The 13,787-nt window shown below is 50.0% G+C and overlaps 1 protein-coding gene across 5 annotated transcripts in view; it reads right to left on the bottom strand.

Moving 5' to 3' along the window:
* The window catches only part of ct (homeobox protein, cut), a 760,713-nt gene that overhangs the window by 225,335 nt on the left and 521,591 nt on the right, over positions 1–13,787 (bottom strand). Inside the window, exons 1-2 of one of the 5 annotated variants that reach the window (XM_065427440.1) lie at positions 5,080–5,459; positions 4,113–4,190 (exon numbers count right to left, since the gene is read on the bottom strand). The exons of 2 other annotated variants lie outside the window; for them this stretch is intronic. In XM_065427440.1, coding sequence (XP_065283512.1) covers positions 4,113–4,190; positions 5,080–5,116 — 115 coding nt within the window. In that variant the 5' untranslated portion in view covers positions 5,117–5,459. Of the gene's footprint in view, positions 1–4,112; positions 4,191–5,079; positions 5,460–6,190; positions 6,269–13,787 lie in introns of those variants that run through there. 2 more of the 5 variants (XM_070534592.1, XM_065427443.1) reach the window with 2 other exon arrangements.

Below are 13,787 nucleotides of genomic sequence, written 5' to 3'. Positions count from 1 at the left end.
CTCAGCTAACCTGTGACCTTGCAGGAGGGAAATCTGGGCGATATAAATAGGGATGCCCACATTTCAGGGAAGGCAGAGGCCCGGTAGTGTTCCTTCGCCGTTCAGTTTTTACGCCCCTAATGAACCTCGATCAGGAACTGAACAACAGCGGCGGAACAAGGAATGCCGCTAAAGCCAGCGTTCCGACACGTATATCGCCTGTGCATTCTTTGTTCGACCGATGTCAATCTGTTCAAACCTCCATCTCCTGTGAACTTCAGTCTTGTTTGTATTATGACCACAAATTGAATTATTTAATCATTGTTTAGGGAAACGACTAAGAAGCAAAATTGTACCGGGATATACTGGGATATTGTGAGGAAGGTGAGGAAGGAAGGAACAAAAGTGAAACAAGATTCTTCAGGCTGTGACCGCGGAACTACACCATTATCGGCACCACGGTCGAGCCACGAAGCTGCTGTTGCCGAACGCGCTGCACTGCCCGTACACGCTCTTGAGGTTCGCCGCGTACGCGCGCAAGCGCCAACAGCCACTCGTACAGCGCAGCCAGTCTTCGCCTGTCATGAAACTCGCCGGGGTCGCACGCGCACGGCAGTTGGAGATACGCTCCAATTTACGACAAGCACGCGACAGCAGTTGAGGGATCTCGCGACGATCATTGGATGCACTTTAACTTTGTTAGGGCGTCCGGTTTCCAAGCTGCCAATTTCGGAGCCTGCCACAGCGCCAGAGACCAGCTTTTGCTCTGCTTGCCGGCGCGCCAAACAGAACCGCCATAAAACCAAAGAACGAGTCGACGACGTTCGCACTCCGCTGAGGCCGTGCGGCGCAGTTGCGTGCAGCCATGGAGCCAATTCTGCAGAGCCAGCAGAGTAGTGCGGCACGCAGCTATTGATAAGTTTTTATAAGACCAATCATCACTCTTCAGTGCGGTCAATTAATGGTGTAGCGAGGTACTGCATGCAGGAATGAGAAGTTGTTGCTGATACTTCTTAGGCTAGACTGGGCACTAAGCACAGAGCAATGAAAAAGTTGCAGTCACGCTGGCGGGATGAAACTTTCTTGCTGGATTGCATACCAGACAACTGGCCCCTCTTCGCCAAATCGTGTGCTCATTTCGATCATATAAATACGTATTTCTGCCCGTAAGAACAGAGGCATCCTCGTTTCGTTAGTTCCAATACAATAATAACAACAATACAAACATCAGATCTTGGTCGATCAAGTGTTCTTGATTGGAATGAACGAGCCAAGCGTTCCTTCCGTTGCTCCTCGCGCTCTTCATGGCGTGGGTGATGCACGAAACTGCACCGAGTCGAGGTGCCTCGCGACTCTCTCGACGACGTGTCAAGACGGCAGAGAAGAGAAACGAGCTCGCCTCGGAGATCAGCCGGTTGTGCGCCGAGGTCGTTGAACAAATGCAACGAGGGCTACGCCGGAATGAATTGACAGCGTCAGATGCCGCCGCCGACACACAGGGGCGACACAACCCCCTCGGGCACGCGACGCTGTACAGATGCGTCGGCTGGCGTCAAGCCGAAAGACGCAGCGTATCCTCCGGCCTTCGCCGATTATTAGCTTGCTCGTCCACCGCCAGGAACCGAGCCGGAACGCCCCTTTTATCCGTCGCGCGGGCATGTGTGCGTGCGTCTCTTTCTCTCTCTCTCTCTAGCTCTGTCACCGGGACGCTTGGCACTTGTAATTGCTGTTATAGCGCCTGGAACCCACTTCCTGATCACTTCGCAGCTGCTCCAATTGCGGACTGCAAAGCAAGTCCTCTTCTTTTTCCTAGTACATGCGCTATGGTGTGTCCACCGGAACGATATCGTAAGAACAGGAGCTAAGTGACTCCAGAGGGGAGTGATTATGACGTTGAATTATTGTGCTTCCTATAGGGCCGCAGTGACCCGATGCTTTTTCGGACTGCTTGATATTCTGTGCTCGACGACGTGGCGTATGCAGAACCACATCGAGCTAACATCGGCGCGTGGTTCGCCCTGCCTTTCTTTGCTGCTTTTGTTATCTTTAAATTCAAGCGTGCCACGCACACGTCCGGCAGTATACGGGAAGGCCGACAATCACGCAAAGAGCGAAGTGCCACGCGGAGGTCCTCGCGCGACAGTGACATTGCGGCAAAAAGTGCGGACGGTCGATTGACCCAGCGAAGCATCACCGAAAAGCCGGACAAGAGACCAGCAATCCAAGCGTGACAAACAGACTGGCAAACAAAAAAATTCGAGCACAAAGCCAGTCGATTCCAGTCAGAAAGAAGGGCGAAAGAACCGAATGACAAAAAAAGAGATTTGGCTCAACGTCGGTTACGAGCCGCTGGAGAAGGCCAGCGACGTGGTCTACGTACGACAGCGGCGCAGAAAGGACTTCCTTTCCGCGAACGCTCCACAAAGTGACCGCAGCGCGGCTCTATACCGGATATCGCTAGCGGATACGGTCCGCACTCCCCGCCCACGTTATCGCTGCCGCGGTGCGCGCTCGCCTTATTCATTTTAAGCGCCTTGCCTCCTCGTTTTTTGCTCTTTATTGCGCGTGGCGTTTCTTTGTCTTCTCGCTTCTTCCAGCGCATCCCTCTCGCGCGCGGATGCGTTGGCGTTCTGCGGCGGGACCTCTCTCTCTCTCTCTCTCTCGGGCCGAACCAGACTAACCGAAGCCCCTCTCTCAACACCGCTTCTCGGCGCAGAGCCACAACGATTTGCCGCCGCACGTCCCCGTCATTCAGAGCTGCAGATCGGCGGTGGCCATCAGCGACGCACCATCCGGCCGGATGGAGCGGCCGGGGCCAGATCGGCGATAAACGGCGGCCGTCGATGCGAGCCCGATGGGCCGCTGACCAGCGGTCAGTCAGTCGTGGTGGTGGGCCGCCGAACGGCTCGTGCCGGTCGTGCGCGGGACGACGAGACGCGAACGAGGTGCGGGGACGCCTAATTGGCTGCGCTCAATGGGCGCGCCCTTAATTGGAAGTCTTGGCGCCGCCGCTGCCTCGCGCGCGGTGCGAGATCCGTTGCGGCAACGGGCCGATACTGCACCACGCTTCCTGCATGCGCTGGGTTCAGTATACGGCGACGACGTTCGTTACAAAGCCGGAAGACCATTCATTCAGATTTCTAGCTGCGGCCAGCCGAACTATAGTCATTACAGTGCATGAGAAGCCTCTCTGGCTGGTAATACACGGTCGTTCACGTTTAATGGTGCCTTCAACGAACTTTCGTGGGGGAGTGTTTCGAACGTAGCACCGGTGTTTTGGTAAATAATTGCCAGTGAATTTTACCACGTCTCGCTGACTGTCATTAATATGGGTGACGAATAAAGTCACTGCTTCTATAGAGAGATGCGTATATATATGCTGGTGTGATTTGTTAAATGACAAAAAACTGCTCGTGCTTAAGTGGGAAAAAAGAACACACAAACACACACACACATACACATACACACACACACACGCACACGCACACGCACACACACACGCACACGCACACACACACGTGTGTGTGCAGTACTACATAGAGAGCCTGTCTCTTACCTACTGTTAACACACTTCGGGGGAAAAAAAAAGAAGAAACCTCGCCATCCCGGCCCTGCGAAAGTGGATTTCCAGCGGAACTACTGAAAACGACTACTACAACTGCTGAAGGGTGTATGTACTGCTTTATGGCCTAAGTTAATGGTAGTAGTGCTAGTAGCAGTAATGGGAGTAATGATAATTTTGACAGCAGGACACTGGCCATAGCGCTGTAGCATCAACATTGGAATCCGTTGCTGGGTTGCTAGCTTAATATACCAAATGCTAGGGACGTCACACCCCACGTCGAAAGTTGGCGTCACCTCAGCAGCTTGCGCAACAATAATGTTTACCTGGAAACATATGTAGGGAGCGCTACGTGTTTCGCTTTGCTATCGAGAGCGCCTTATCATCAACTATGTGGTTCAGATGCTTGTTTTGAGCTTGCTCTTTATTGAAACGTATGCTGTTCTGTATGTTGTATGCCTGATTCTAAAGAATGTAAGCATTGTTCGCTACACTTTGCTGAGTGCTTGTAGCCTTACGGAGCTATGAGCTATTGCATCTTTTTCTTGCTTGCGGGAGTACGAGTACTTACGGGCGTATGAGCCATCGATTATAGTTTTCTGCCGACGGACGCGGAAGGATCCCGGGGTCCTAGCCATGTTCAGCTTCGCTGTAAAATCGATGCAACGTGAACCAGCTGACTCAAGCTGTACCATCAGGCTGCTAGTAAGACTATCGCAATGGCTGGCCGGAATACCGCTGTTGAAATAGGATGAGCACGCAGTCACTGAGCAAGGAGAATAAAAGCATTTTTTACATCTTTTATAAGCGATGGTGTGGATATATGGTGCTGCGAATTCTATATACTGGCTCTTTTCTTCTCTCGTTTCTTTCTTTTCCTTCTGCTACTACAGTGGGCTGTTTCAACATGGCGTAAACGAAGGAAATGTCGCAGTGTTCTGTAGTGCTATGAGAGGAAATCCCCACTCATTGTTCAGCAAATTTACACGAATGAATACACGGGCGACCTCCGTCAGATGTTAAGAGCAACGGATAGTGTAAAACGCAAATATCAGAAAGGCTGACATCATGACAAGAGACAGTGGACATCGAGCAGACCGCTTTTCTGAGGAGTCGTCAGAAATAACTTCGCTATGTCTTGAGCAAAAGCGCATTTTGCAGAGAACAGCGTTAATTCAAATTTTACACAAGCGAAGTCGTCAGCAAAAACAAACAGGCTTAAAATCGTACAAGCGCTGACATCAGTCAACCTCATTAAACAAGAATGGCTGAAGAAACAAAAAAGAAAAGTAAGCGGTAAGTTCTTTGAACTCGCCGGTCATTCGTTGTAAAGGAAGCGGCGTTATAATTTTAACACAAATCCGATTGCAGCGTTAGAAAGGCGGCAGGAAAGAGAGAGAAAACAAAGGAAACGCAAAAGAGTATAGCTGACCTGTGTAAGAACATAAATTTGACGTTTCTGCAAGCCACAGTTCTAAGACAAATACTTTTTTCTCCAAAACGGAAACGGCATTTTTCTAACTCTGCACACATCTCACCTTTAGCTCCGCATGGCGGCCTTGCGGGAGCGTGCATAAGCCGGCTGCCTATCCCCAACTACGACGTCGTACAAGGCTATAGCCGTTACGTGTGGGCAGGTTTTCTCCGTGTCCAGACAGAACGCAAACTGTGACAGCCAAGCCTTGAAGCGACGCGCGCACGGCGGGCAGACAATTCGCAGACCCGATGAACCCTTTTTAGAATAGCCGGCGATGCCTCAAAGTCATGTCGAACACTTGTAGCGCAGCCGAGGGCAAGAAAACATAAAGAGCGCTGAAATATATCGGTGTCGTCGCCGGAATCAATCATTTGCCTCTTCGTCCCCCAGCACGTGCAGCAGCGGGTCATAAACAAAGGGCTGTCGGGCGCGCACAATGAAGCGACGAGAGTGCGGGCTGCTGAACCGCGAGGCAGCTTCGTTGTGTAAACAGCGACGACCGCCGCGCACGGGAACGCATGCGTACAAAGTCAGGAGAACGCGCGCATTGTGCAACGAAACTACGAATTTACGCAAATGCGGCTATCCTGGTTCTACGAGACACGCAGCACTGAATGAAGTCGGGATCGAGCCGGCACTCAGCTGCCGCGGGGCGTTCTGTCGGTTATGTCGATTGTTTTGTGGCACGTCTGCGGCCGGTAAATTGAGTTCCGAGCTTATAGCAGCCGTTATGCATTTTCTTTCTTCGCGTTTGTCCAAACCCACGCTACTACAAATTCTTCAGTTGTGAACCCACTTGACGAGCAACTAGTCCTGTTAATCTTGCTTACTTAACAATTTATTGCTTTGCCTGAGTGAAACTCCATGGCTGTCAACCATTACGTTCCCTTTTCAGGACTGCTGCTAAATTTGTTGTTGATTATACTTGCACAGACCGCGCAGAACTGCGAACACTTTGTGTACGCATAGCAGCGACCTCGAGCTGCTCTCGAGAATGATGTATTCTGCAATGGCCACCGTATAAGCTTGTTGACATACCTATATGTCATCGTGCAACAGAGAAAGCCAGAAGCAGACGGACACAAGTGTCCGACGACCACGCCTAAGAGACGAAGAGTCTGCGCCTGACGGCGCAGCAATGGGTCAGAAAGACGACTCGACAAGCAGCTTACGTGAGCGAAGGAACACGGGAGGAAAGCCGCAGGGATGCATTCAAGCAACTGCTGCGGAACTCCGGCAGCACTTCTCCCACGGTCGCCCGTGCGGACCGCTATACATCGTACAGGTGACGGGCGTTTGAAGCCGCGGTCACTGGCGACCACCAATAATATTGGCAAAATGGCCGTCCTTCTTCATTCTTACGTAGTGCGGGAGGAGTGCGCGGGTGCCCGTAATTTACCGCCGGGGGCTGCACGCAGCGGCCAGCCCGCGTGAATGCTCGCGTCGCACGCATGAGCGGAGATGGACGCGCGCGCACTTCCGGCGGCGAACTGCCGGCGCGCGCGCTCCAGCGCGCAGCGGCGATCGGTCGGGAAAACAATATCCGGGAGCCAGAGGACCCCGTCGTCGAGCTCTGTCTGCGTGCACACCGCGCATCAAGGACAGTTGAAAGAGAAAGCGAGTGTCTCTCTTCTTCCGCTGGGGACTCCCTCGCCTCCATTTTATTTCATTGTCAACGCAGCTTTCATTGGCCGAGCGTTCGGCTCCAATGCCCACGCCTGCGTTTTGTGAGCGCTATCGGCGCGCCATGGGGTGTTCTAGTGCGGCGCTGCGTTGCTCAAAACGTTAGACTCAGCTGTGCGGTTTAGTCGCCCGACACGTGCGACGCTACAGGTGTTTTCGCAGCAGTGATTTCTCATTTGCTACCGTACACATTGTAGTTTCGAGTCGATTTGTGCAGCACGTGACCGGGCGGAATTGCATTCCGAGACAGTGTCCATGTAGTGTTACGTTTACGTTCAACTAATGCCAGGAAAGGAGGAGAGGGTTTAAGGAGTGTTTTGCTCCGTGGCGTTGACTATGATCGCGGAACAAGAACTTATGTAAGTGCATTGTTTATATTTACGCTATTTGTGACAGAGGGCTAAACCTGGCAAGGACGGCTCTTTCATTTCATTTCATTTTATTACCTTAAAAACCCACCAGGTGTATTACATAAGGGGTGGGTACATATATTTTGGTGAGCAAGTGTTAACACAACGAAACATGACTGGTAACATTATTGGCAAAGTCCTGAAGCTTAGACATCAATGCTTACTTGCGTTTAGGAGGAATAAACATTCATTCATTCATTCAATCATGCATTTATATACAAGATGGCGGCGCCCATATAGCTGAGGGCAGCTCACATCATGTTGAAATGTTCGGCGCACCCTCCTTCGGGACGCCAGCTTCCAGTTGCGTTTTAGTTTTCGAGCGTGCGGTCTCACGCGTCAACTACCTGAAGAGTTTACCTACTGCGCTAATTTACATGGCCGATATGAGTGCGCAGCGATAGGGGTATAATTTTCGGATGACGATTGACCAGTACGTATGTACATAGGTGCGTGATCATAGTGGCATCTAGAGCCGAATCATCGCTTTCTGCCCCGACAATAGGTCAATACCACAAAGTGCGTTCATATGAGATCAGAAGTCAATAATAAGTTAAGTCGAGCGCGGTTCGTCGGAACTATTAGTGCGATACGCAACGTTCCCATTTGTTTCCATAAGCTATCGGTCCCATGTGTAACGTCACGGCTCAGAGCACTAAAGACTTATGTAATGCGAAGTGTTGAGCGACCACGAAGCGTTATCAAGATGGCTCCACCAGCAGACCGCGCCGCCGACTCAACTGACCTAACTCGCCAGCTGCCGCACATCGCGACTGGGTCCTATAGCTGCGCCGGCTTCGGCGTCGCGTGAGTGCGAGCACCACGAGGTAAGCGAGTCGCGGGAAACCAAGCGAGCCGTTTCCGACCGCGTCCGCCATAGAGTTTCAAGCAAACGTCACTAGAGGGAACTTTGGCACTGCCATCGTTAAGCTAACATGGGAACTATGGGTGAACTATAGGTGGATTTGTGTAATACTGCGGCTTCAGACGTCATCGCGGCGGTATCAATTACTATTTAGCTTTCTAAATTTTTAAGCATCTATAGTTTTCCAAACACGGCAAGGCAAATTATTATCAGCGCACATGTGTAGTCATGCGTAGTTCCTCCTAATAATTTTTTGTAGGAAACAACGCAGTCATGCTCGTTCATAAACGGGTAGGCCGACAGCTGTATCTGTGACACTTTCGGCTGCGAAGAAACAATCTCATATCTCCTGTGTATTTGCCCACGTTTTAAAACGCAGAGCTGGTGATGTGCAATCTGTTAGAGACAATGGACAACCGGCCACTGACAGAGCAAAACATACTTCGACAGCGGTCACAGCGGACGTGCGCTAAAGGCAGCCGGAGCACAATCTCGCTTCGATGCGGTTTAACCGGCTTGCGAGATGAGTTCTGATAGAGACGTGTCCCGCCTAAATTTTGTACACCGATTCCTACTTCCATACTCGCCTTTCTCCGTTCTAGCTCTTTAACGAGCAGAGCACGAGCAGGGTAGAAAACCAAAGCTTTTCTGGTTAACCTCCTTGCCTATCTTTTGTTTCTTAATCTTTTCCTCACCTTTTCCCCTTCGCCAGTGCAGGTTAGCCAACCGGGTTCAGTCCTAGTTAACCTCCTTGTCTTTCATTTATCCTCTCTCTTCACCGGCTACAATTCGAAAGCTGCAAAATGTGCCATAATGTAATTAGTTAGGAAGTTAATTAGTGGTTTTTGTTAATTAGTTGAATACGTGTTTCCATTTTTCGTTCCAGCGATGTCCGCCGGCCTCTTCGAACAATTCCGTTCAAGGACGGTAATTGTTCTATCTACCACAGGCGATTCTTCAAAAATTCCATGCAATTTAAAAATGATCACCCTGCAGTATTGCTCCCACTTCGTGCTTTCCAAGTAACCTCTCCGTCGCTCCTGAGATGCGCACCGACGCCCGGGTTGAAACGCATACGCAGCCGCTTTCTGGCCGCCGAGCGTCGAGCGGGAAGAAAGCAAACGAGCGATGCGGGAGTCCGGCCGCTTCACGTGAATGCGACACCTGTCCGAGCTCGTAACATGCGAACGGCGTGGCCTCAGGCCGCGGAACGTGCCGAAAGCTGTCGCGAATGTCGTGATTTATAGGGCGGACGTGGTCCTAAATGTGAGCGTCGACTGTTTACCACTTAAAACGCCTTTGTGTGTGCGTATATGCGTCAACGTAAAAAACTCTCATCGTCAATGCGCGTATAGTTAAAGAAGCTTGCTATAGCTCTTACAGTCAATAACAAAGCGCAACTAACCATACGCCACTTGTTATCCAGTGCCCATATACCAGACGAAATGATCTAAGGACTGTTTTCGTAAATGTGCGCGAGTACTCCGTGCGTACTTTGTGCGTAATGTGTCAGTACTTTGTGCGCATGTGATAGAGATGACAGAGGACGCGTATTATCACTGTTTCGTCAAGGAAATTGTCTTTTACAACTGACGACAAAGCAAGCGAATATAGGGGATGGGGGGGGGGGAGGGGGTGCACTTGGGCTCTTATTACGCAGGCAAGCACTTTCCCAGTTCCCAGGTCCGTGGTAAACGACGTTCGACACACTTACTGGAGTTCAAAATTTTGTTTGGCAGGAACGGCCATTCTCCACAGATGTCATGGTGACAAAGAAAGGAAAAGATAGGCTCACTACAACAAAACTGGATAAACATATAGTGCTTTTACAAAGATCTCCTGTAGTGAAAAGATGAAACCACGAGTAAACCTAGGTAAAGAAAACCCAGAGCGCAACGAAAGAAAGAAAAAAATATATATGGGGCCATTTAGCGGTAAATGCAAGAGTAATGCGCTAGCTTTACGTCGCTCCACTAGGAGGTCACGGATGCACGAGTTAAACCATGACCCACACACATTATATATATATATATATATATATATATATATATATAAACGAGAAGGAAGGGGGTTAACCGAGGGACCCGATAATTATTAGTCATATAATGAGAAGCCAACAAACACTGACACCAAGTACAACAAGGGGAAATTGCATGTGCTTAATAAATGAAATAAAGTAATGATAAATTAATGGAAATTAAAGTGGATGAAAAAACAACTTGCCGCAGGTGGGAACCGAACCCACGTAACGAGGGTCTCGATTCCGGCAACATTGATGCCTTCAGGTAGCATATGTGGGATTATTGACCAGTTGCCTTCACCCGAAAAGATCACGTTCTCGTGACGCCTGCGGCAAAAAAGACGTTCCACGTCCGCCGCCAAGGTCTGTGAGTGGGGGCGCTGGCTAACACTCCCAGGGTTCTACTAGTACACATAAATACCCAAGAAAGTGGATGGGGAAACGCCGCCGCGGTAGCTCAATTGGTAGAGCATCGCACGCGACATGCGAAGGTTGTGGGTTCGGTTCCCACCTGCGGCAAGTTGTTTTTTCATCCACTTTAATTTCCATTAATTTATCATTACTTTATTTCATTTATTAAGCACATGCAATTTCCCCTTGTTGTACTTGGTGTCAGTGTTTGTTGGCTTCTCATTATATGACTAATAATTATCGGGTCCCTCGGTTAACCCCCTTCCTTCTCGTTTATCACGTAACGAGGGTCTCGATTCCGGCAACATTGATGCCTTCAGGTAGCATATGTGGGATTATTGACCAGTTGCCTTCACCCGAAAAGATCACGTTCTCGTGACGCCTGCGGCAAAAAAGACGTTCCACGTCCGCCGCCAAGGTCTGTGAGTGGGGGCGCTGGCTAACACTCCCAGGGTTCTACTAGTACACATAAATACCCAAGAAAGTGGATGGGGAAACGCCGCCGCGGTAGCTCAATTGGTAGAGCATCGCACGCGACATGCGAAGGTTGTGGGTTCGGTTCCCACCTGCGGCAAGTTGTTTTTTCATCCACTTTAATTTCCATTAATTTATCATTACTTTATTTCATTTATTAAGCACATGCAATTTCCCCTTGTTGTACTTGGTGTCAGTGTTTGTTGGCTTCTCATTATATGACTATATATATATATATATATATATATATATATATATATATATATATATATATATATATATATATATATATATATATATATATATATATATTATACTGTTTTCCACTTCGACACTACTAATGCTCAAGCATTAAATCGTATTCAAATGCTCTTAAAAGACGTTTCACAGTCTGAAACATGTATATTTCTAACGAACCTCACAACCACAGGTATTTCACGACCCGCGATTCCCCTGCCGTGATGCGAACTCTCGACTTCAGAGGTTCATGGGCGGACGCTGTTCAGGGAAGAAAAGTACGGCGCCGATACGGAGAAAACGCAGCCCCGTGCGTGCCCCTCGACGGCGGGTTCGGAAAGCGAGGCTGTCAGATGCAGGCCGCGTAGACGCCGCTGTTCGTTCGTGCGCGTCGGGTGCCCGGCCAAGCGGCGAGCGGACAGGTGCGTGCCCTTTGGGAGTCAAGGCGAACGGAAGAGGACGGGGAGGGAACAACGGTAAAAATAATGAAGAGACGGAGAGAGGGGGAAAAAGAGAAAATCTATCGGCAGACGGGTGAAGGAAATGCGGGACGACAGACACAGAAGGGAGGGGGTGGCAGGCGACCGAACGCAGCCATAATGGCAGCCACTGTTGCTGGCTTGAGGCGCGAGCGGTGAGTTGGGAGCGGTTACGGACGCGCGAACGCGGAGGCATCGGGAGAGGGTGGGAGGAGGATGCTGGTGGAGACCACGTCGACGACAGGTGGCTACAGGGGGGACCTCCGCTGTTGAGCGGCCGTTCGAACGACGCGTTCGCGCACGCACGGATTGCGGTGCGCATGGGCAGCCGTGAGAGCGAGAGTGGTGCTCTCCTTTCTCTTCCGGTTCCTCCCTTCCGCTCGGTTCTGTTGTGAACTGTCTCTTCCTCTTCACAATCACACTCTCTCCGTGTGCTGTGAAGAGATGCTGGAGGTGTCGTGCAGCTCGGCTACTCAATTTCTTTCGCGGTAAATCAGATTACAGTCGCAGTCAAAGAAATTCAGTCAAAGATTAGAGTCGCAATCAAAGAAACGCTACAGGCAACTCGACATACTCGACATAGCATACTCGACAGATCTCGCCCAGCGGTTACAGCTATTATATCCCATATTCGTAGCTTATTTCCCAGTGAACGGAGGCTAACGCATTGATGACATCGCCTTCTGTGTACTGGTTGTACAGATTTCCTGATAGCTGTCTATCTGCACCGTTAAAACCTAGTGAGATTTCGCTAATTTAGGACTCGCAAACGGCCTTCCCTTCCCCGTCTTACTAACGCGCGTACGCGCGCAAACACATTTTCCATCCCACACATACACATATACACACGCACCCACTCAGGCATACATACATATGTGCGCAAATCACATGTTTGCAATTCGACTTCACCATGCCTAAAAATATTCTACAGCGAAGGCGATCATCATCATCATCTTTTAATGTCCACTGTAGAACGAAGGCCTCTTCCAGCGATCTACAATTACCGCTGTCTTGCGCTAGCTGATCGCAACTTGCGCCCGCAAATTTCTTAGTTTTATCACCCCACCTAATTTTCTGCCATCCTCGACTGCACTTCCTTTCCTTGGCGCCCATTCTGTCACTCGAATGGTCCACTGATTATCTGCCCTACGCATTACCTGGCTTGCCCAGCTTCATTCTTTTTCTCTTAATGTGAACTAGAATATCCGCAATCCCCGTCCGCTCTTTGATCAACACCGCTCTCTTCCTGTCTTTTAATATGACGCCTAACATTTTAACGCGACAGCGTTATGGAGCCCTTGTCGGAGAAAATCCGGCGTCCCGCGTCAGACGTCGCAACGGAAAAAATATATTCGAACCACGTATACCCAGGCCTTCCATATGATGCAAAGAATTGACTGAACTAATTGAATTTCTCAAGCTAAAGTACGTAGAAGGATCTTAAACTAGGATTTACACAACCAACAGATATATCATAGCTGCCGTATTGTAATTTGGCTATACGAGAAAACATAATTCTGTTACGCGAAAACTCAAACAAACCTATTCACACACACACGCGGCGTCCGCCATGTTGCGCGCTCCGGCGCGATGGATGTCTTGGGGGGCACGGAGCGACACGCCCGGTTCCAGCTGGCGCTCACCTCCGCCGCATCGCGGCCCACGCAAGAGGCCGTGGTTCCACCACAAGGCTCACCTTCGTGCACAGCATTCGCGGCAAGCGTTTCCAGGTAAACATTACGGTTACATATACGCACCAGCTGCCGGGAAGCATGAGAAGCAGTCAGGGATATTTCAATGTTAACGCGTTCTCTCTTATAGGTGAAACTTAAGCGTCCTCCAAATTTTTTCATTCCATCGCTCGTTGCGCGGTTCATAACTTGTTTTCGAGCTTTTTTTGTCAACTTCTGTTGTGTCTAACGATCCCTCAGAACAAAGGATGCTTCACCCGCCAGCATGCGGCTATCACGGGTGCTGATCAAGCCTCATCGTTCACTCAAGGCAGCTCAATCAGCGTCACCTTAGTCTTACGGACAGGCAGTCATGTTCCAGATCTTCGGCTTTTCGAGCACCTAGAAATGATAGCTCGCTTCAAGACAACAACTTCACCGCCTCCTGACCGTCTCGAAGAGGCCACTGATCGAGGACAGGGTCGTTGTCGAGAACTCCCGGAAAAAGCGTCGACGGCAG

The sequence above is a fragment of the Dermacentor albipictus genome, chromosome 2, assembly GCF_038994185.2.
Source record: "Dermacentor albipictus isolate Rhodes 1998 colony chromosome 2, USDA_Dalb.pri_finalv2, whole genome shotgun sequence".
In the NCBI taxonomy this organism is placed as follows: domain Eukaryota; kingdom Metazoa; phylum Arthropoda; class Arachnida; order Ixodida; family Ixodidae; genus Dermacentor; species Dermacentor albipictus.
The sequence above is the reverse complement of the archived record's forward strand: the minus strand, read 5'-3'. Positions and strand labels throughout refer to the sequence as shown.